Raw genomic sequence first — 24,834 nt, 5'->3', positions numbered from 1 at the left:
AATCTCTCTGAGCCTTGAAACATAGTCATCTATGGATAAGGCTGATCGCACTTCAAAAGACATTTGAGAAATGCCTAGATCTAAAATGGCTGGCACTTAGTAGACATTCAGGAAAAAAATCTTTCATTTCCCATTGTTCTTGCCCATCTCAGAGTTATTTTTAGATAAAATGAGATCTTGAATGTGAAATTGTTATTCTCTGTACTGTGTTTTGTGCTTGAAATATTTCAATTAAAAAAAAATAGACATTAGGGCCCTACGGATGAGGCTCAGTGATTGAGCGTCAACCTATGAACCAGGAGGTCATGGTTCGATTCCTGGTCACGGCACATGGCTGGGTTGTGGGCTCGATCCCTGGTAGGGGGCAGGCAGGATGCAGCTAATCAATTATTGTCTCTCATCATTGATGTTTCTTTCTCCCCCTCTCTCTTTCTCTCTGAAATCAATAAAAAATATACATGTATTTTTTATATTATTTATTTTTTAATATTTTTATTGATTTCAGAGAGGAAAGGAGAGGGAGAGAGAGAGATAGAGAAACATCAGTGGTGAGAGAAATTCATTGATGGTTGCCTCCTGCACGCCCCCTACTGGGGATCGATCCCACAACCCGGGCATGTGCCCTTGACCGGAATTGAACCTGGGATCTTTCAGTCCCCAGGCCAACGCTCTGTCCACTGAGCCAAACCAGTTAGCAAATACTAGTATATATTTTTTTTAAAATTGACATTAGAAAGCTAAAAATGCCACAAAATCCTAGAATGTAAGCATTGACTGGAAATGACCTCAGATTTTTATCTAAATGCCATATATCCTGGTAATGTAAAAACAACAATTTAAGACAAGTAGTAGCAGCTACATTTATATCATGCAAAATGGTATTTCTCAGCTAACTTGGGGAAGAAAATGTTATTGATAACAATGACTATGTGACCTCAGGCTTATTAAACTTCTAGCAAAAGAAAATCAGGATACGTATCTTTAAAAATCATTTGAAAGTGTTGGCCATAACACGTGTTAAAAAAAAAAAAATCATAAGTGGGTGAATTAACTCTTCCACCCACTCCTGCTCTTAGTTTCCCTCTAGTGGAAATCCCTGTTAACCATTCTCAAGATGACTGTCTTTAAACAAACTATTTTTACCTCTAGGTGGCAGCAAATATTCATCAAATGAACAAATCTGATAGAAAGAAAGAGTTGGTAGTATTTTAATAAAAAGAATGGGTAAATGTCTTAGGAAAGAATTGTGAAGAAATGAGTGTGAATTCTTTGTTTTTATGTGTTTTAAAAGAAGGAGTTACATTTAATCACATTGTCTAAAGCTCTAAAATTATCTTCGATATCGCTACTAGAATAGAATCTCTCAATCACTAGCAATTTAAGTGTTTAAAATATACAGGGGGTATAGGTACTTGCTGTAATTTCCATTTTTAAAAAATATGTTTTTATTGATTTTTTTTTTAAGAGAGAGAGGAAGGGAGAGGGATAGAGAGAGGAAAACATTGATGAGAGAGGAACATCGTTAATCCACTGCCTCCTGCACGGCGCCTATTGGGGATAGAGCTAGAAATCTGGGCATGTGCCCGGACTGGTAATCGAAAGGGCAACCTCTTGGTTCTTGGGTTGACGCTCAACCACTGAACCACACTGGCCGGGTTACTTCCCATTTAATTTTGCTGTGAATTTAGACTGCTCTAAAAAATAAATTTTATTAATAAAAAAAGAGAAATATAAAGGAGTACCTTTCTTTAAACAATGGACATTTCCCTCCGTGGCCAGTGTGGTTCAGTTGGTTGGACACGTCCCCATGCACTGAATGGTTGCCAGAAGGATTCCTGGTCAGAGGCCCCTGTTGGGGGCTCTGGGCTTGATCACTGGTGGAGGTTGTGCAGGAGGCAGCTGATCAATGATTCTCTCTCATTATTGATGTTTCTCTCTCTCCCTCTCCCTTCCTCTCTGAAATACACACACACACACACACACACACACACACACACACACACACATAAAATAAACTGTGCAATTCAGTGGTTTTTAGTATATAAACATTTTTGCAACCATCATCGTATTGTAGCTATTGACTTACTTTTTGTGGATAGAAAAATCCCAGAAGTATAAAAGATCCCTCAATGAAGATGGAAAACCTGGCTCACTAGCCTTGGCTCTGCCCAGCTGTGAGCAAATCTTTGGGCCTCTAGCCTTTAAAATGCAAAGTTTGAGCCATTCATTTCCTTATTTAACAGACAACTAAGTTTCTTCTCTGTGTATGCCAAAGGAATTTTTTTTAAAAGCACCACACTCTTATTTTGGAAGAGTCAGTAGTCCAACAGGTAATTAATAAGGTTTCATCCAGCTCAAATGTTCAGTGTTTCTTTTTGGTCCTCAGGCAGTAACCATTTAGAAAAATTAACCTTTCTGGCCATTTGGAACGGAAAACTTCCATGGGAAGGGTCATTTGGTTAGTGGTTGGGTATTTGAACACTAGATAGGGCTGTGTTCTTTGTGACTATAACTTCACTGTTTGCAATTCAAGTACTGTCTCCATGTGACTGTATTATAGAGGAGACCACTTGTGACTTTCCCTTTTTTTCTATCATGAAAGGTACTCACAAATCTCTCGAGTTGGGCTTTTGAAAGCCCCTTCAAGTGTTGCCCCTTCCTCTCTCCAGTAAAGATTTTCTTCTTGGCAGTCGTGCGAATGCTATCTATGCGGTTCAGATGCGGGCATTTCCAGTAAGATACAAACAGCTATTCACAAATCTGAGGGCTTTCTTTTTTTCCCAGGCCTCTCTGGCAGTGTCCCAAGAGTTCACTGGCTTTTCACTGAACAACAAATAACAGTGCTGCTGAGACAAGTTCCTAGTTCACCTTACACTGGAGAACCAGATCAGCACAGTAGCAGAGTCTTCTGAATTGACATTTTTCCTTTGAGTAAGGATGCTTTTATTTACACTCTCTTAACCTTCAATAGCAAACAGACTGCTTTTTTATACCTAACTAGAACACCTTTCTTAGAGAATAAGTGGTATCACGTTGAATAGAATAATTTCCTCAAACTTACTCATTTCTTTGCAACTTTGATTTGTTAGCATCTCAAAATAGCTTCTGTTTTCATGGAGTTTCTGTAAAAGCTACCAGAAAAAGATAGGGTGACGCATTACTGAGCGGTCCTGGTAAATGAGGAATAAGAATTTGGAAGTGAGGCTTTACAGAGTTTTGGAAAGAGCTCTGAATGAATCAGGGACCCAGATCCTCATTTGTGTGCCACTGCTTCTCATGGAGAAATCTTTTAATCCTCTGGGCCTTGGCTTCCCCAGGAGTAAGATGAGGGGGTTAGCTTCCTACATCCATGATTCTATATGGAATAGAAAGTTTAGGAAAGTTATTCAAGACATAACCATGTTATTGTTAGTTATCAATAGGACCTTAACATTTGTTTTAATAACCTTTAAAGAAAAGAAATTAACCAGAGCAGATCCCTAACTGAATGCATGAGAATAATTCAAAATATTTAGAGTTGGACTTGCCAAGCATAAGGGTGTTACCCTGATTTTGCCATCAACTCATTATGCAACCTTGGGCAAGTCCTGCTGCTGGGCTCTCCTTGGTTTTACTTTTCTGCAGATGATTGCAATAATATTAAACTCACCCAAGTGCTGAAAGGCTTAATTAAGGGCTGTTAAGTCCTTGTAATTACAAGGGAGGAGGTAGTAGTATTTAGAATAGAGTGGCTTACCTAACATATGAGAGGTTTTTATGCTATAAATGTTCCCTTAGGAAAAAAAAAGTAAAAGATAGAAGTTAGGTTTTTAAGTCTGATTTGTAAAATAGTTATGTTTTATGATGGTGCTTTTTATTTTTTTTTAAATATATTTTATTGATTTTTTACAGAGAGGAAGGGAGAGAGATAGAGAGTTAGAAACATTGATGAGAGAGAAACATCGATCAGCTGCTTCCTGCACATCTCCTACTGGGGATGTGCCCGCAACCCAGGTACATGCCCTTGACCGGAATCGAACCTGGGACCCTTCAGTCCACAGGCCGACGCTCTATCCGCTGAGCCAAACCGGTTTCGGCTGATGCTGCTTTTTATGATTAATTTTTAAAAATATATTATACTTTGAGATACACATCAGTCTCTTTCCTTGCCGTCTTAATAACATTTTAATTTGGAGTTTTTTATATGTATGTGTCTTTTATGACCATCTTAATTTTGTCAAAAATTATCTCTATTCAACAAATAAAAGGCAACTTAAGCCATGTTTTCTAGAATAGGAGGAAAATTTGCTGCCAGCAAGTAAATGGTTTAGAGATGGTGGATACATTTGAGATATGTGGACTTCTAGACCCTTTCCTTACTTAGAAAATCATTCAGAAGGAGCATGATGGTTTTAAAAAATTGTGGCAGGAGTATAAATTGGTATAGTTTGGCAATTCTACTTCTAAGTATATACCTTACAGCAGTGGTTCTCAAAATGTGATTCCGGGACCAGCAGCACCAACATTTTGAGAACCACTGCTGTAAGGTTACCTGGGAACTTGTTAGAAATGTACATCTTCAGGCCTCATCCAGGCCGACCGAATCAGAAACTCTGGAGGATGGGCCTAATATGCTTTAACAAGCCCTTGAAGTGATTCTAATACTTGCTGAAGGTGAGAACCTCTGGCCCAGAGGAACTCCTGCAGTATGCATCAAGAAGCACGTAAGGAAGCTCACTTTTGCTAAGGGTCATTTAATCTTCCCAACAACCTTATGTGCTTGATTCTGTTATTAACCTGATTTTAAGGAATTATACCCATAGTCACAGACGTAGTAAGAGATAGAGCTGGGATTGAACACATTCTCTTAACTTCAGTGCAATCTTTAAAACCTAGGTTCTCAGAATAGACTAGAGCAATTTATATTTTCATGAATTTGGGGAAAGTCAAAGGCAGTAGCTTCTGCTGTGTATTCAGAAGAAAATTTTGTTTTATTAATCAAGGCATTCACTGGTACATTAGGTAGTTTACATTATCTCATTCGATCTTTGTAACAATTCTGTGATGCATGTCTATAATCCCCATTTTATAGATGAGAATTTAAGTAATTTGCCCACAGCTAATAAATACCTGGACTTGAGGCCTTACCTATACCCAAACGCATGCTCTTTCTATTGTAGCTATTTTTTTTCTTTTTCCTTAGTCAAAATCAGATTGAAATAGAGCATGAGCTGCTCACATTATGCATGGATAACAGAAGAGTTGAGTTCTAAATAAAGGAGTAAAATTTTGCCTTTGTCTACCATAAAATTAAGTGAAGAACAATGAGATTATAAAATAAATGTTACATTTCCCAAAGGACATTTATTTCATTTCTACTGACTTCTTTTTCAAAACCCATCTAAGATAAATATTTATTTTGGGGTATTGTTTCTCCCCCCCGTGTCATGATTTCTCTGATTTTGGCACAAAACAAGAGGTTCTGGGATTGCTTATTATAATAATTATTTTGTATCAACTGGCCTAATATTCCAAGATCTTCAGAGCTAAGTTTGGGACAGTTCCATTGCATGCATAACCCTTTACCTTGAGCAGTACTCTTCTGGAACTTTTCTTCTGAATGTTTTGCTTTTTTCAGGTGAAAATCATAGCAATGAATGAGAATGTGGCTCTTAGGGCAGCCCTAGATAAAAATCTGAAGAGTGCTGTGACTGCTGCTTTCCTCATGCTTCCCGAAAGCTTTTCTGAAGAAGACCTCTTTACAATGATTGCTGGACTCTCCTATTCAGGTCAGTAGGGTTGGTGTCCATAGATTCTACAAGAAGATTCGTTTGAAGACCGTGCAAACATCGCTCCTCACTCCTACACTGGAGCTGCAGCAACCTTAGTTCTGAATCCCTTTACCTCCTGTGTAAAAATCCAGTGATTTGCCTCCTTGCCTCCACAGTCTCTTCCTTTCCACATCTGTACATAAATTACCCCAGGGTAATCTTTTAGTTGTTGTTATTGTTAATTTTTATTTTGAAACAATTGCAAACATACAGAAAAATTTCAGTAATAGTACAGAAATCCCATATACCTCTCCCCAGATTTACCAGTTTTTACATTTCACTACATTTGTTTTGTCATCCTCTCTGTATCAGTGGGTTTCAAACTTTAGTGTGCAGTCCTCTGGAGGGCTTGTTAAAATAGACTGCTGGGCCCACTCCCAGACAGCTGATTTTAGTAGGTCTGGGGTGGGGCCCAAGCATTTGTATTTCTAGCAAGTTCCTGGGTAATGCTAATGCTCCTTCAGGGGTCCCACTTGGAGAACCCCTGCTCTCTCTGTATATGTAAATACAATGTATTATGTGTTATTTTTTTAGTTATTTGAGAGTATGTTACCTATCATGTTCCTTTAGGCTAAGTCTTCAAAATGTGTTTCCAAAGTACAAGGACATTCTCTTACATAATCCCAGTACAGGTCTCTTCCTTTTTTTTTTTTTTCCCCCCCCATTGCTTTCAGAGAGGAAGGGAGAGGAAGAGAGATAGAAACATTAATGATGAGAGAGAACCATCGATTGGCTGCCTCCTGCAGGCACCACACTGGATCGAGCACAAAACTCCAGCATGGGCTCTGATCAGGAATTGAACCGTGACCTCTTGGTTCATAGGTCAACGCTCAACCACTGAGTCATGCCGGCCAGGCCAGTTTTCAAATTCAGGAAATTAACACTGACTCAGTACTTTTATCAAATTGACGATCCATATTTCAAGTGTCATTAGTTGTCCCAATAATGTCCTTTATAAAAGTATTTTCTTTCCTTCCAGGACATGATCCAGTCAAGGATCATATATTGTATTGAGATGTCATGTCTCTTTCATCTTTTAATCTGGAATACTTCCTCAGCTTTTCTTTGTGTTCTATGACATTCCATTTTTGAAATCTACACACCAGTGATGTTTATGACCTGATAAGCAGTGTTTTCTCACTTCTAAACAATTTATGAGGAGGCTTTTTAAGATTATGCAAATATCCTACTTCTTATCAAACTTTCCCTCCTAGGTTGAGCATCTATTGATGATTCTTGCTCAAACCCATCTTTTTACTGTTATTGTTATCAAGTGGTAACTATCCAATTCCATCTCTCCCTCCACATTAAGGAAAAGTTTTCTTTCCCATTTATTTATTTATCTAAATATTCGCTTTCTTTCCCTTTAACCAGTTGTGCTCCTCAGAGATGCTAGGGACTCCCTCTGAGGGCAAGGGGAAAGCTAAGATGAGAGAGCCCTGGCCTCTCACCCTACTGTGACTATGTAAAAATTCATTAAAAAAAAATAAGTCATCTTCTACTTAAAAAATAGTTTGAAAACCACTATCTTTTTTATTTTTTTTTATTTTTATTGATTTCAGAGAGAAAAGGAGAGTGGGGGAGAGAGAGAAACATCAATGATGAGAGAGAATCATTGATTGGCTGCCTCCTGCATGCCCCCTACTGGGGATTGAGCCTGCAACCGGGTATGTGCCCTTGACTGGAATTGAACCCAGGACCGTTTAGTCTGCAGGCGACGCTCTGTCCACTGAGTCAAACTAGCCAGGGCGAAAACCACTATCTTAAGTAAACATCCTCTATTCCAACTTTTAAGTATGAGTCAAAAAACTCTGCTCAAAATATTGCAAAAGCAATTTTTTATTTTCTGAATCCCTATACAGATAAGATTTCGTGGAAGTGTAATGCTGAAAGAGACCTTAAAGGTCATGTTCTTCAGTGTTTTTCCCAAAATGTGTCTAGGTGGAGGGAGGGGCAAAGAGTGTACCTGGATGAATGGACTTACATGCAACTTGTGGGAAAAGGGGTCACTTTGTTATAATTTCCTTGCCTTGCTCCCTGTGAGAAAGATGGATCAGAAGCCTTTCATTGACTTTGTGGAAGGAAATGCAGAACCGCTCTCTACTTTGCCCACACCACAACCACTTTTCCATTTTTTCCAGCGTCATCAACATCAGCATAGTGTTAGGCAGCTTCTAGGAGTTTTCTCTGAATTCTGAACATTCACTAAAGAAGTTTATCAAATAACATAACTACTTTCCCCTATTAGCAGACTTTAAATTAGCATTCAATCTTTAGCTGATTTTTGCTTTGCTTCCTGGAAGAATCATTTTACACTCCTGGTTTCTCCTGTTCTATGAGGCATATCCAAGTTGTTCAGCACTTTCTGACTCATAATAGTATCATCCTCTGTTTTGTTTCTTTTATAATATTTATCTGCTGTATAGTAGCATTGTACCAGACATAGAGAGGTAGGTCGGTAGGTGGGTAGATAGATAACTTATTCCACCACTGAATCTTCACACATTAGCCCCATTTGTTAAACAAATACATATCTTTCCATGTGCTACACACAGTGCTAGGCATATACTCTAGTGTGCATGACATGAGTGAAATTTTTCATGGAGTTTATGTTCTTTTAGGGAGAGACAGGCAATAAAGAAGCAATAAGGTAATTTCAGATAGTGGTTAAATTGTACGCTATAAGCGTCTGTAGACACTAGCTGCGGACCTTCCCCACACACCACGTGAGTCTATAAAAAAAATGTCTTCCCTAAGTGGCAGCCCTGACCAACTTTAAAATCATTTTTCATGAGAATTTTCAGCTGAAAATATTGAATATTTATTTTTATAATATTTATTTAGTATATAGTAAATATATTAAAAATATATTTATTTTTTAATATTCATTGCAAATGGATTTTTAAAATTCAAAATATCGTGGCGTGTGGGGATGGTTTCCGTTTTGGATGCGTGGCAGTTAACTGGTTAAATGCGACAAAGAAAATAAATCAGGTTGAGGGTAGGGCTGTCTTCACAGTGGATAGTCACGGAAGGCCCTTTGACTGGTGGTGTGATGTCTAAGCTGAGATCTAAATAGTGATAATGAGGAGCCCTGGGCAGTTGGGAGAAAGGCAGTCAGAGAGAGTTGCTTCCCAAGAGCCAGATTTCAAATCTTGGTGTGTCTGACTCCACTGTCTCAGCCTCTGGTCACTCCCATTTCTCATCTAGTCTCTTGTTTTCTTGCCATTATATTATTTATTGCTTAACCCAGATTTGGATCTGAGAATTTGGCCAAGTATCCTACATTACTCATTTTAGTGAGGTTGGCTTCTTACTGCAAAACTTAGGACACAATACTTGGCACATCCTCTCCAGAGGGAACTGGTTACAACTCTCTGCAATTCCTAGCTTATGAATGAGACAGTTTCCAAAAAGTCTTCTATAAGCCAGTTCTTTAGAACAGGGAACATACTTTCCCATTGAAACAACATTATATATGATGGTTGTTCCTAAACCAGGACACAGTATAATTAATGGTTACCTAGTCTATAATACGCTGGAATTAGACTAGAATACTGAGGATAGGGAAGGATCTAAGCCCTGCAGGTAGTTAATTATCTTTCATACTTTGAGACTTGCCCCAGGCGATGTGTTGAAAGGCAAGCGTTTCCTCCTGCCTTTCCTCGGCTTCTGATAACCCAGTATCCTTGAACAGATTAGATTCTATCCACTTGGCAAACCACCCAAACCTCCCAAGCCCTCAGAATATTCCAAACTTTAAATTACCTACCAGCCTCATTTTATTTACAACTTTGATATTTATTTTTCACCTGTTTCTAGTTGAGAGATAATACGTTGTCCCTAAGTTATGAAGTTCATCATTTCTCCCTGGAGGGCGTGGTGGGGTGTGGGTTAGGAGGAACAGAAAAAACAGTGTTTCTCCATGTTATTGGACAAGTTTTTGCCAGTAATTACTGGCAGAGGCAAGATCTATCAGTATTACTAGTTGTAATAATAGCCCTTACGTTTAACATAGTACTTAAGGATCACTTTGACTGCCCTGGGGTCAGTATTTATGGCATTACTGTTGTAAATGATGGTGAGAAAGGAGTAGGTGGAAGATGAGAGTCTGCAAAATTGGGGAGAAGAAAGCTTTCTAATCCTCCAGTTATTCTTAGAAGTCAGCATTTAAGTGTATAGAAAAGAAAAACCAAATAGAGTTTAAAGTTCACCTTGAACTTTTTTATGTAAATACAAACTATTAAAATGACTAATTTTAGGTAATGATCCTGGTTTAATATTTATCAAGTGAATCAGTGCTTCATAATTTTTGCTCTAAGGAACTTCCCATTAATCAACATATGCAGTCATAGTGAGTCAGTGGTAGACTTACCAAATAACACACGTGAAAAAGGAAAGGGGGTGTATAAAAGAACATGACTTGTTTAGGGAAGGAGGATTTTGATGGAACCAAAATCCAAGGTTTATGACAAGAGTAAATAGCATTTATTATTTTGTGTCAGGAATGTCTGTCACTACTTTGGAGCTAGTAACTATTTTAATCCTCAGAACAATCCTTCGATGTGGAAGCTGTGCTATTGATACATTTTATAGAAAATTGAAGCCCAGATCTGCCCACAGTCAGTTGTCTGGTAAGTTAGTAGGTGTGGGAGCTGAAATCTTAGCCCCTACTCTTATCCATTTAACTTCACTGCTTCTCTGTATTTTGGAGAAGAGGTTAGACCCCGGCCAGGTTGGGCAGGGCATTGAATACAAAGTGAAAAAAATGAAAAGGGAATTAACAAGCTGTATACAACTAGGAGCCATAGAAGTTTTCAGGCATTGCAAGATAGTCTGAGATGTGTTGTGGTTAAAAACAACAAATTTTGCCAGCACTGTGCAGGAGGGAGAAAAACTAAAGACGGAAAAGTTCATTCATTCAGGAAATAACTACAAGAGGCTCCTATACCAAGCACTCTTCTAAGCTCTGGAGATAAAAGAAGTAAATAGGCAAGCACGATCCCTGCCCTCGTGGGGTGTTCATTCTAGATGAAAAGTCAGACAGCAAACAGTGGCAGCACTAGAACAAGGGAAGAAGGTGAACATAGCCTCAAGGAAGGCCTCTCTAGAAGGTGACATTTGAACTTCACATTAATCAACATATGCAGTCATAGTGAGTCAGTGGTAGACTTACCAAATAACACATGTTGCCAAATAAGCACCAACAGATGAGGACCCATGAGGAGAGCCCAGAAGAGAGCTGTCCAGGCAGAGGAGCCTGCTGGGAGAATAATCAGGACAATGTCCATGTTTGGTTGTTCTTGTGTCTGCAGTCTCTGTGTGGCACTAGCCAGTTTGTCTCGGTGGATAGAGTGTTGGCCTGTGGACTGAAGGGTCCTGGGTTCGATTCCGGTCAAGGGCACATGCGTGGGTTGCAGGCTCAATCCCCAGTAGGGGGCATGCAGGAGGCAGCCAATCAATGATTCTCTCTCATCACTGATGTTTCTATCTCCCTTTCCCTTCCTCTCTGAAATCAATAAAACTTTTTATTTAAAAAACAAACAAAACCATAGTAGGCACTCTATACATATTTTTTGGTTAGACAGGGAAGTCATGGATTGTGAATGATGATGCAGGCGTGAACTAGAGCAGTGCCTCAGTGAAGTGAGCAACTTTACATGAAAGTAATCAACTTAAAACGCTTAACTACTTAAATTAAGCATCCTATTTTGAACCTTGATTTTTTTTTTTTAAAACAAAAGATTAATTCATGGAAGTCAGCCTTAATGAAATGTTTAAAGCTGGGGCTCTGGAGTCAAATGCCTGACTTCAAATCTTAGCTGTAGCCTTAATTAACTTTTCATCTTTGGGAAAGTTCCTTATTTCTTATGATTCAGTTTCTTCATTTCTAAAGGAGATCTTCATGCAGATTAAATTAAATCCTATAAAGTGCTTAGCACAGTACATGGCATATAGTAAATGCTCAATAAATGTTAGCCATTATTATTTTAGATACATGTTTGCTTAAATTAACACAGCCATTTGATATAATGGACAACAGAAAGGTAAATGTTACATTCAGACCTGAGTGTGAGTACTAGGTTTGTAGAGGTGCTAAAATCTTTCTGAGCCCCCATTTTTTTATTTGTTAAAATGGAAATAACTAGCTCATAAAAAAGTTTTCAATGCGATAATATATCTAAGAGCCCACTATATCATACTTCATTGTAGTTGGTGCTCAGAAAGTGATTGCTATTATTATTTATTACTATTATTATGTATTATTGCTGGCTACATAGGTTTTTCCAAGTTGAGACACCATGTTTTGCTCATTCAGTGATTGACAGACACTCAGGTTGGCTCCACTTATCACTGTTTTATTAATAACACTGCTAGGAATCACTTTGGACAAATTACTTTGATAACAGAAGGGGACACAGCTGGCTGACTTCCTTGGACATGTTCTCCAAAGTGGAACTATTTATATATATAAAAGACTAATATGCAAAGTGTCCCCTCAGGAGTTCGAGCAGGAGACCCAGAGTTCATTTGCTCGCTATGACATGCACTGACCACCAGGGGGCGGTGCGGAACGAAGGAAGGCCCTGGCCAGCAGCTGTAAGGAAGGCCCCAGCTGGCAGCCGGAAGGCCCTGATTGGCCCTGATCGCTGGCCAGTCCTAGGGATCCTACCCGTGCACGAATTTAGTGCACCGAGCCTCTAGTGTAATTATAAGAATTAAAAAACTTGTTACATGTTAATTAAAAAATCCACATGAGGTCAGGTGGATTCATTTGGCCCTTATAGTTCTTAGGAATAAAAACACCTTAAAAAAAGAAAAGAAAAAATATCTTCAAGCACTCTTGTGTGAGAGAGAGAATGGATTTCTTTCCATGCCAAATTGTCTGAACACAGGCTTAGTTATTTCTAGGAATAAGACAAAGCAGTGAAAAAGTTTAGTTGCCAGTTGAGTGATTCTTGGAGAAAAATATTAGAAATGGGTGCCAGCACTCTAAAGTGTGAGTAAACATCTCCATTTCTGGATCCTGGTAAAAGTCAGTCAAGAAACTTTTTTCTTGGAGTGAGAGCTATTAAGATTTATTCCATGATAATCACACGCTCTGAACCTTGCAAGCAGTGTCATTTGATGACTTGCATATTGGGGTTTGGAAGCATATTTCTCTATGCTTGTCAAGCTTGAGCTTTTGCTGAAGCCTCAGTTGGAACTCTTTGCATTCATCATTGCTAATTTCTCAGAATGCAGCACTCCTGAAGGGGGATATTAATTGTCAGTAATATCTAACTTTTATGGATTATTTATAGTTTGTCAAGTATGTGTTATATTTTAAATTTTATTTTTCAAGTACAGGCAACATTTAATATTATTTTATAATAATAAAAGTGTAATGTGCTAATTAGGCTGGACAGCCAAACGGCCTTCCGAACGTCCTTCTGGACAACCTTCCGGACAAAGCCAGGGCTCCAGGGGCCAAGCCCTTTGCACGAATTTTTTGCATCAGGCCTCTAGTTGTTTTATATTAGTTTCAGGTGTACAGCATAGTGTTAAACAATTATATAATTCACAAAGTGATCCCCCTTCATAATTCTAGTGCCCACCTGTCAGGTATTGTTCTAAGTGTTTTACATGTATTAACTTATTTAATCCTTGAAATTTACATTTGGGGATACTGAAGCCCAAATAAGTAGCTTATCCTGAGCGTGTAGCTTGTAGAGGCTAAGCTAGGATTTGAACACAGGCTGTCTTGTTCTAGAACCCTCACTTCTAAACCTTCACTGTTATACAAAGGGTCTGTCATGGTGAATGTTATTCCTGGTTTACTCCTGGGACACTGTTCCTCCAGGGAGCCATGTGGCTTGCCCTCCACTCCCTGTCATCTTTTCCTGCTCATGTTTTCTTCATAGCACTTTCCACCACCTGAAATACTATTTATTTTTATTTGTTTGTAGATTTGTTTATCTTTGGCCTGTTTTTCTACCACTGACTAGAGAGGGCAGAAATTTTTGTCTTGTTTTGCTCACGCTATTCCAGTGCTTATCAGGTGCTAGTAAATAGTGAATGAATGAACGATTGTGATTTTGGTTACTTCCTGAACTGGTATCATAAACCTGCTTTCTCCTCATCCCTCCCACACCTATCCATATTGTGTTCTGTAAAGTGTATAAAAGGAAAAGTGATTCAAATTTATATAACTAAGTACATCAGCTATTTATTCTTATCTCATTCTCTTCCACATGTGAGTTAGACTTCTGCTGCCATGGAGATACTTATTTTTAAATATGTTTTTATTGATTTCAGAGAGGAAGGGAGAGGGAGAGAGCGATAGAAACATCAGTGATGAGAGGGAATCATTGATTGGCTGCCTCCTGCATGCCCCCTACTGGGGATCAAGCCTGCAACCCAGGCATGTGCCCTAATCAGGAATCGAACCGTGATCTCCTAGTTCATAGGTTGATGCTCAACCACTGAGCCACACTGGCCCAGCCATAGAGATATTTTTGAGGATGCATTCTGAATTGTGGGTTAGACTGCCTTCTAGAAATACTGCCTTGATCATCTTTGAATAAATACTAGTAAATATATTTTGTTCACATGCAAAAGAATGAGGTTTGACATCTAACTTATACCATTTACAAAATTAACTCAAATGGATAGTGGATTTAAGAGCTTAATGTAAGAGCTAAAAATATAAAATTCTTAAAAGAGTGCCTTTGGATTAGGCAGTAGTTTCTTAGGTATACAAGAAAGAGAGAGAGAGAGAGAGAGAGAGAGAGAGAGAGAGAGAGAGAGAGAGAGAGAGAAAACCACAAGCAATGACAGAAATAATAGATACATAAGGCTATAAAAATTAAAATTTTATGTGCAAATGATTCCAACCAACAAAATGGGAAAAAAGATTTACAAATCACGTATCTGATTGTAAGGGACTAGTATCCAGAATATATAAAGAAGTCTTAGATTGCAATAAAAAGACAACCCAGAATGGAAATAGACAAAGAATTTAATAGACATTTTTAAAAAGAGTCTACAAATAGCAAGTAAGCAAGTGAAAAGATGTTCAGCATCATTAGTCATTAGGAAAATGTCAATCAAAGCCACAGAGACACCATACCACTTCACACCAACTACAATGGCTATCATTTAAAAAGATGGTCAGTGTGGCTCAGTGGTTGAGTGTCGACCTATGAACCAGAAGGTCACAGTTTGATTCCCAGTGAGGGCATATACCTATCATAATTTTTCCGTGTATAAGATGCTATTTTTTCTAAAATTGTTAGACTGAAAATCGGGGGGCTTCTTATACATGAAGTCAGCAGAGGAGGGAGCCGTGGGGGTATGTAGCTGCCCATATCTTGTCACACAGGCTTCCTCCAATCACGAGCCTTACTGTTACTGATGTCAGCTGATGCCGTAATTGGAGGTGGAGGTGGAGAGTGCATAGATGCAACAAGGACGTGAGCGCTCTGAGCCCATAAAGATGTCAATAAATAAAATACCAGTAAGCATTGTCTTACTCCGCAAAATTGAAACTGAACGTAATCAGCTATGCAAAAGAGCATGGAAACAGCTGCAAAGAGACAATTTGGACCTCCTCCCACTGAGTGTATGGTCAGACAGTGGAGAAAACAGGAAGAACAACTCCTTAAGATGCCAAAAAAGAAGGCCCTAAGAGGAAAACCAGCAAAATGTTTAAAATATTGGTTTCTTAATTTTGGGTTGGAAAAGTGGGGGGCGTCTTATATATAGGGCTGTCTTATACATGGAAAAATACAGTAGGTTGCAGGCTTGATCCCCAGTAGGGAGCATGCAGGCAGCAGCCAATCAGTGATTCTCTTTCAACATTGATGTTTCTATCTCTCTCTTCTCTCCCTCTCTGAAATCAATAAAAGTATATTTTTTAAAAAAATAGAAAAGACAGATAAGAAAAAGTATTGTTGAGGGTGTGAAGAAATTGAAACTTTCATACATTACTGGTGGAATTATAAAATGGTACAGCTAATTTGGGAAAACAGTTTGTCAGTTCTTCAAAATATTAAATTGAGTTACCATATGACTTAGCAATTCTACTCCCAGGAATACCCAATATAAATGAGAGCATATAGCCACACAAAAACTTGTACACAAATGTTCATAGCGTTATTCATCATAAATAGCCTAAAAGTGGAAACAATCCAAATGTCCATCAATTGAGAAATGGATAAATAAGATGTGATAATCTATCGGATGGAATATTATTTAGCCATATACAGGAATAAGTACCAATGCATGCTACAACATGATGAACTTTGAAAACATATGCTCAGTCATAAGAGACCATATATTGTGCAGTTTCATTTATATAAAATATCCAGAATCAAATCTATAGAGAGAGAAAGTAGATTACTTTTGCGTGGGGCTGGGGACGGAAGGGTAGACGGAGATGGACAGTGACTGCCAATGGATACAATTTCTTTTAGGGAAGCCAAAATTTCCTAAAATTAGATGGTTGCATAATTCTATCAGTATACTAAAAAACATTGAATTGTATACTTTACATGGGTGAATTATATAGTGTATAAATTACATCTCAAAAAAAAGCTGTTAAAAATGAATCATATTTTGCCATATCAACCTCCAGTTTGAGCTGCTATTCTTAAACTGCACCTAAGAAATACTCACTTCTGTAACATGCACTGAAGATCTGTTTTCATGTCACTTGATGCCTTAGGTAGGGCATCAAGGCCTTAGCACAGGTCCTCATACTTAGTAGCCACCAAATATTTATTGAACTGAAATAGCAGTATGGCAGTTAGTTTAAGAGGGGGGAAAAGCCAGTCATTAGCTTCAAAGATTCAGCCTCCTCTACCCCCTGTCCTTTTCCCATCAACACTAATAAAAAAGAAAAATGGTAATTGGCGTACGAGCTACCCTTTTCATTGGCTAATCAGGGCTATATGCAAATTAACTGCCAACTAAGATTGGCAGTTAACTGCCAACAAGATGGCGGTTAATTTGCATATGTAGGCACAATGCAGAGAGGCGAAAGGGAAAGCAGGAAGAAGCCCCCTGCCACTGACAGTGATGGGAAACCCAGGGGGGAGCTAAGAGCTGGGGGGCAGGGCAAAGGCGGCCCTAGGGCCGCCTTTGCCCTGCCCCCCAGCCATGATCGGAGAATCAGGTGTCTTTTCCGCCCTGGCCAGTGATAGCAGGAAGTAGGGGTGGAGCCAGCGATGGGAGCTGGGCACGGTCGAAGCTGGCAGTCCCGGGAGCTAGGGGTCCCTTGCCTGGGCCTAAAGCGAAGCCCACGATCGCAGGGCCGCTGCAGCTGTGGGTCCCCGCTGCCCGGGCCGGACGCCTCAGCCAGAGGCATCAGGCCTGGGCAAGGGGCCGATCCTGCGATTGGAGGGTGATGGGGTTCAATGCCTGAGGGCTCCCAGTATGTGAGAGGGGGCAGGCTGGGCTGAGGGACACTCCCCCCCCCACACACACACACCCAGTGCACGAATTTCATGCACCAGGCCCCTAGTCATATATAAACATTGTGTGTGTGTGTGTGTGTGTATAATAACAATATCTGCTTTACTATTTACAGAGCATTCTCAAATGCATTAACTCATTTAAATCTAAAAGCAACCTTGTGAGGTCAGTATGCTTGTTACAGTCGTTTTACAGAGAAGTAAACTAACTCAGAAAAGTTAATCTCCAGTCACCATGGGACATTGCCGGGCATGAAAGCCAGGGCCTTTCCACTATATTTCACAGTCCTTCCCATCCCTACATTCATAATAAGGACCCTGACCACTGATGGCAAGCCAACTACAGATGGTTTGCAAGCCTCATTTCAGAGTCAAGGAGAAATTATCCTTTTGGTTACCCATTTTATTAGATTGGCTTGAGCAGCCAAGAGTTAAACCCATCAACAGAGGTATAAAATAAAAGCAGTTTTTCTCAATTTCTCTGTTTCGTTGCAAACATTTCTGGCGGTTAGAAAAATTGATTCTTATGATCAGATGTGGGTTCATGCTGTGCCCATGGTTTTATTTATTTTGTTCTGAAGAAATGAGTAATAAGTCCATTTGCTTGCTGTTCCCTCTGGCTGAGCTAGTTCTGCTGCACAGCAGTAGGAGAAGTTCTGTTCAGTAGATATTGATTGATGTGCTTTTAATGTGCCAGGCAGTACTCAAGGAGCTGGGTAGACAGAGATGAGTAAGCTCCAGTCCTTATTCTCCGAGGGTCCATATATCTTCCAGATCCTTTAATCATGGCATGCAATTGTTCTTTTGGGAGGATTTGGATTAGTTTGCTTTTACATTTTGGTAAAATGCAGTTCCTCTCTCAGAAAGTTGCTATCTAACGTATAAGAATTTTTTGTTGGTTGAAGGTACAGAAAGAAAAATGACCGAAATGTTTAGAACTCAACAGTGATCTTTCACTTCAGAACCAGTCATGTTAGATTCAGTGTTTGATGACATTTTATTCCCAGGCAGATCAATATAATCCATTTATAGACTCTAAATAAAAGTTGAGGCTCTAAATCAGTGGTTCTCAACCTTCCTAATGCTGCGACCCTTTAATACAGTTCCTCATGTTGTGGTGACCCCCAACCATAAAATTATTTTCGTTGCTACTTCATAACTGTAATTTTGCTACTGTTATGAATCGTAATGTAAATATCTGATATGCAGGATGTATTTTCATTGTTACAAATTGAACATAATTAAAGCATAGTGATTAATCACAAAAACAATATGTAATTATATATGTGTTTTCCGATGGTCTTAGGCGACCCCTATGAAAGAGTCATTTGACCCCCAAAGGGGTCGCGGCCCACAGGTTGAGAACCGCTGCTCTAAATAGACAATTTAAATCCAGCTTCCTCTCACTTACATTTGCCAAGTCATCACCTCTATGCATCCTGTGAATTTATTTTAAAATGCTAGAAGTATATGCCAACATTACAGAAGTTAGGGCAGTGGAGAAAAATTACAAAGTAGAGTAAAACCAGTCATCTCAAATGTCACTATCCTGAAACTGAAAGGTGGCTGGATCTTGCACCTCAATCTCATCTGTAAAATTGGAGATAATTAAACTAAAATAGCATATGTAAAGCACACACACCTACAAAAGCCCACAATAAATGTGTATCTTATTAGAGCAAAAATAACCATTTTTATATAGTCCCTTTGTCTTGTTTTTTAGTTGTTTCCTTGTACTTTCGTATCTTGTTTTTTTTATATAATTATTTTCCATCTTGCTCTGTGTGATTATTACCCGAGGATATGTTTTCCATTGATTTTTTAGAGAGCGTGGAAGGGAGGAAAGGAAGGGGAGAGAGAAAAAGAAACATCAATGTAAAATAGACACATTGATCTATTGCCTCCTGCACCCACCCCGACCATCCAGGCCCGGCGAACAAAGATTCAGACCTCATGTCACAAAGGTGGGGTTCCAGAGGCTACTTGTATGTTTTCCTGAGCGAGCAGTCCCCAGCTGCTTTCCACCAAATTGTAGCGTAGGTTGATCTTAAAAACCAGGCATGTGTTATTCCTTACTGAAGTACATACTGAGAATAAGGAAAAAGTGTCGTGGCAGATAATGATTTTAATTACCCCTCCCTGCTCCCCACTCCCAAAAACCAATCGACAAGAGTTATCGTTTGTCCTGGTTTGCCCAGCTTGTACTTGTCCCAGGGGAATTATCATAGTGCCCCCTTCACCCTCAAAAGTGACCTAGTTTAGATGATAAATTGTCACCTCTTCCCAAGGGATTCTTCAGCAGCCGGAGTATCTGCCCGCACTTGCTACCTCATTACTCCCCCAGACAACATTCTGTCTGTCCAACAAAGGTTTCAGCCGCGCTGCTTTCACCAAGCTTCATCTGGGAAGTCCTCACGTGTGCCCAGCCTTGAGTTAACATTAGCCAATAGGCATTCACTCATCTTTTCCCATTTTATCACCTTCCCTCTCCCCCCATATCTTGCTGATAATAATTGTCAATGGCTTAGGCAGGACAGGGCACTTTAAATTTGTTTTAAAATTTGCTCTTTGTCCTTCAGAATTATTTATTTTGCAGCTTAATCCATTCCACTGGCAAATGTACCTTTTCCCATTTCTCTCTACTTAAAATTTAAAAATTAGCCCTGGTCAGATGGCTTAGTTGGTTGGAGTGACGTCTGTACCCCAAAAGGTTGCAGGTTCGATTCCTAGTCAGGGCACATACGTAGGTTGCAGGTTCGGTCCACTGTCAGGGCACATAGGGGAGGAGACCGATTGATGTTTCTCTCTCTCTCTCTCTCTCTCTCTCTCTCTCTCTCCCCCCCCCCCCTTCCATTCTTTCTAGAAATCAATGGAAAAAATATCCTCAGGTGAGAATTAACAAAATAATAATTTTTAAAATAATTTTTTAAAAATTATATTTGCTTTCAGGTTCATCTTAAATGAAAACAAGGTAGTAGGACTTTTAACACTCAATGCTCTTGTCCTTAACAAATATAATAAGGTGTGTATATTCATTAAGCACCTTAAAAGCCTTCATGCGAGCACAACAAATAGGCCCAAACTGAGTGGGCAGTATCAAAGACATCTGAGGTGATACTACACACAACCTCAACCGTGCTTAGTCACAGGCAGAGTTTTGTTCACAAGGTGGAAGTTTGTAAGTACAGAAGCTTCTGCACTGGAAAAACAAAAACAAATTAGCTTCTCCATGATGATTACCTTTTGCACTCTAAGTAAGTAACTATATTTTAACTATCATAAAGGACTTTATGATTTGAAAGGCTTTCTTTTTCCCCAAACAAGTGGCTGCATTCCTTGGGCAATGTGTTCACGGTTTTAAGGAGGAAGAGGAAATGTGAATGAGGGATGCTGCCATCTTGAACTAGTGCAAGATCAAAGTGGGGCTGTAGCTCATAGGTCAGGATGTGGATCATCAGTGGGACATTTGTTTTTTCATTTGTTTTAACCAGGCGACCTTCGGATGGTGGTTGGAGAGAATAAGGCAAAAGTGATGGATATTGTAAAGCCCAACATAGCCCACTTTCGTGAGCTGTATGGCCACATACTACAGGATAATCCACAAGTGGTGTATAAAATCCAGCAAGGCAGACTGGAGGTAACTGTGGAAAATAACTTCTACCATTCTAAGCAAAGATCTATTTAAGGGAGAAAGTAAGGGTTAGAACAGTATAACTAGTGTAAAAACGTATTTTTAAAAGTAAGTTTTATGTATAAACATGTTCTTCTGTATATTTGGAATAACGCTGAAAAAGGTAACAAAAGAGACTGACAATAAGAGGCCACCTTTGGAGAAGGGAGTCAGGGTTAATGTGGGAGAGTGGCTTCTCTTCACCATATGTATCTCTCTTGCCATTTGAAATTCTTACTATGCATATTAATTATCAGTAAAAAACAAGTAAGAATAAACTCTCAGATTACCTCCTTTCTGTCCCCAATCCCATTTGCCTCCACAGAGGTACCTTCCTGACAGTTTGGTATTTATTCTTCCAGATGTTTTTGCATGCATTTTTGTACCTGTTTGTACGTATACACATACATGATGGGATTTGGTCTTTTTTGAGTGTTTTGTTTTACATAAATGGACTCACACATATTATTCTGAAGCTTCTTTTTATCCCCCATTTGTTATATTAATTATGTCTTGGAACTCTCCTGCTGATATATTAAATGAAACTTATTTCAAGTTATTTTTAAAATAATATTTATTAAGTATTTGAAAATAAATATTAAAAAACTTTTTCTTTGGGAAAAATAATTTGGATTTAAGATTTTTTAAATTATAGAAACCTCAGTTTTTAAAAAAATTTAGCATAAAGAATACTCTATTTTACTTTTTTATGCTCGTCTTCCAAATAATAGGGGCAGCTCATCTATATATATAAAAGCCTAATATGCAACTTGTCCCCTCGGGAATTCAACTGGGAGACCAGGAGTTCAATTGCTTGCTATGGACATGCACTGACCACCAAGGGGTGCGTGGGGTGAAGGGAGGCCCTGGCTGCCAGCTCGAAGGCCCCGATTTGCCCTGATCACTGGCCAGGCCTAGGGACCCTACCCATGCATGAATTTCGTGCACCAGGCCTCTAGTGTTGGATAAAAAATTAGTGGAATTTTTTATAACAGAAGGGGAATTTGATTTTTTTAAAAAGGATTATTTTAAACATAAGGAAACAATAGAGAGTTTCATGAAATGCCCAGACTACCCACCACTCCACTGAGCAGAATTTGCCTTGTTTGCTTCAGATTGAGGGGTTTTTTTTGTTTTTAACTTTAACTTTTCTCAAACTAAGGCATATACATAGTACCTTGATATTAATAATGAAAAGTTGGAGTTCCCTGCTATACGTCTTCCTACATCTCATTGCCACTTCTGGAGACAGGTACTTTTATCTCATTAGCTGATTCTTCTGATGTTTACCTCTGTATTTCTAAATAATGCTTTGACCGCCTTTTGTTGATTTAAAAAATTTTATACTTTATTTTTGTCATCTGTGAAAGATAAGGTGTTTTGCTGTTATGCCACCCTCATCAACACACACACACACACACACACACTTTCTTTCCCACGTTTCTCCCTTGTGCTCCACATAGAGCTATTTTATGATTTTTGGTTAGGTTAATATTCAGTATTTACTTTATTGTTACAACTTACTGCTGAGATACACTACTATGAAGTTTCCTTTCATGTACAACTTCGTTTTTCTTGGAATTAATAATTGTCTCATTTTCTTTAAATATTTATATATGTTTTTATTTCAGAGAGAAGAAGGGAAAGGGAGAGGGAGGGAAACATCAATGATGAGAGAGAATCATTGATCAGCTGCCTCTTGCACGACCCCTACTGGGGATTGAGCCCCCAGCCCGGCAGTGTGCCCTGGTCAGGAATCCTATTGTGACATCCTGGTTCATGGGTCAAGGCTCAAGCACTAAGCCATATTGGCCAGGCAATAATTGTCTCATTTTTTTTCACTTGCTGTGTTTTCTTTATACCTATCGCTGGTTCATCCTCATACTCGTGCAATTCTGTAAAACTTCTCCCGTTATTAACTCATCAGGAATTTTCTCTGTTTCTTGTTTTTCTTGGGGACATTTTCATGAAGTTCTGTATCCCACCCACCCCTTCCTTTCTGAGGCTTTACTGCGCACTAACTGTTCTCCTGGACTTCTTTTTATTATCACCCTGAGAAATTTTTTGCCTCTCTCCTTTGCTAGTTTTTTTTATTTTGGGGATCTTTTATCTTCTTCTTTCATAGTTACACTTTAATTTTGATGAAGTATACCTTCCTAACATAGGTTGAGAGGGAAGTAAATCTTTTGGCCATGTTCATCTGAAAATTTTACCCTTGCAGTGATTGACATTTTGTACTAAATATCAAAATTTAGGTTGAAAATAATTTTCCCTCAGAATTTTTAAATCATAGCTTCATCTCTTCTAGTTTCTAGTGTTGCCTTAAAAAGTCTAATGAGCCTTTGTACTCCTGCATTTTCCAGTCATTGGATACAGGCAGCTCACAGGAAAGAACTAGGAGGGGCTCTGAGAAAGTGCCAGCTGCCAGTGGAATGAGTACTTTGGCCCTGAAGTCAGGATCTGGGTGATGCAACACAGCATCCACCATGATATAACCATATCTCTTTTTAAAAATACCTGCTTTATTGAGATATAATACACATACCATAAAATTCAGTGCTTTTAGTATATTCACAGAGTTGTGTAGCTATCATCACAATCTAATTTTAGAACATTCCCATCACTTGAAAAAGACATTTTATACTCATTAGCAGTGCCTAGCTTCTCCTCCCCCCAGGCAACACTGATCTACTTTCTGCCTCTGAATTTGCCTGTTCTAGATACTTCATATAAGTACAATATGTGGACTTTTCCCATATCTGCTTTTAAAATGCAATTTGACTCTCATCCTTTAACTGAATGCTTTCTCTTTCATGTTAGTAAAATAGGAAGAATTAAAGAATAAGGATAATCAGAATTTAACAATTTATTTGGACATGTCATCTAATATTTTGTCTTTAAACACATGTTTCCAAGCAAAAATTCCAGTGCATTCATTTCTGAGAGAAAAAGCAGTGGCAAATGCTATTTTATTTGTTTGTTTGTTTGCTTGTTTGTTAATCCTCAACCAAAGATATTTTTTCCATTGATTTTTAAAGAGCGTTGAAGGGGGCTGGGGGAAGAGAAAGAGAAGCTTCGATTGAGAGAGATACATCCTGCATGCACCCCAACTTAGGCAGGGATGGAACCAGCAACCTAGGTACGTGCCCTTGATGGGAATCAAACCCATGACCCTTCAGTACGAGGGCTGATGCTCTAACCACTTAGCAACATCATCCAGGGTATAAATGCTATTTTCTAATTCCTCATAGAACTCAAACCATTTTGGCAACTCTGAAATGCTTGAAAGTTTCATAGCTAAAACCTTATAGAAATATATTGTCCTTTTCACTAATCTCAATACTTGGCTCCAAAATATGAGTCCATAAATGTCATTTCTAGCATATTTTTCAGAAATATCCTTTTGTTTGGTCATTCTCTAGCCAAAGCTAAGTAGAGGCTGAATTCTGTGAATTTAGAACCATCTTATTGATATTTATGAAATATTTAGGTTAAAAAAAAAACTATACCTGTATTGGAGCCACTAAATAATAGCATTTTTTTTTCTTTGCATAGATTTTATAGATAAAACTAGAAAATCAAGACATTGGCATGTACTCAATAAATATTTATTGAATAAAAATGTGGTAAAATGAGTGAATTCTAATTAAGAAAGTTGGTTGTATCTGGAAAACCTGAATCTAAAATGTAGTACATTCATTTGTCTAATTGGTTTTTTACTGTTGTCTTAAAGTTAAAACCTAAACATTTGTTTAAAAGAATTCAAGAAAAATTCTCACTTAGAAAATAATGTGATGTGTTCTTGAGGGCAGTGTTACTGGTTCTCAGCTTGGCAGGCATTGTTTACACGATTTTGTAAAAAATTAGTTTCATGAAGTAAAGTGTATTAAACTAGGCA

The 24,834-nt window shown here is 38.7% G+C and overlaps 1 protein-coding gene across 4 annotated transcripts in view; it reads left to right on the top strand.

Annotated features, from left to right (window-relative positions):
* Window positions 1-24,834, top strand: part of TAMM41 (TAM41 mitochondrial translocator assembly and maintenance homolog) — a 64,595-nt gene that overhangs the window by 9,243 nt on the left and 30,518 nt on the right. For 3 of the 4 annotated variants that reach the window (XM_059663605.1, XM_059663604.1, XM_059663603.1), the window contains exons 4-5: window positions 5,618-5,768; window positions 20,758-20,903. In XM_059663605.1, the coding sequence (XP_059519588.1) occupies window positions 5,618-5,768; window positions 20,758-20,903 (297 nt within the window). Of the gene's footprint in view, window positions 1-2,793; window positions 2,932-5,617; window positions 5,769-20,757; window positions 20,904-24,834 lie in introns of those variants that run through there. The other variant, XM_059663606.1, reaches the window with a different exon arrangement.

This window comes from Myotis daubentonii, chromosome 14, assembly GCF_963259705.1.
Source record: "Myotis daubentonii chromosome 14, mMyoDau2.1, whole genome shotgun sequence".
Taxonomy (NCBI): Eukaryota; Metazoa; Chordata; class Mammalia; order Chiroptera; family Vespertilionidae; genus Myotis; species Myotis daubentonii.
The sequence above is the reverse complement of the archived record's forward strand: the minus strand, read 5'-3'. Positions and strand labels throughout refer to the sequence as shown.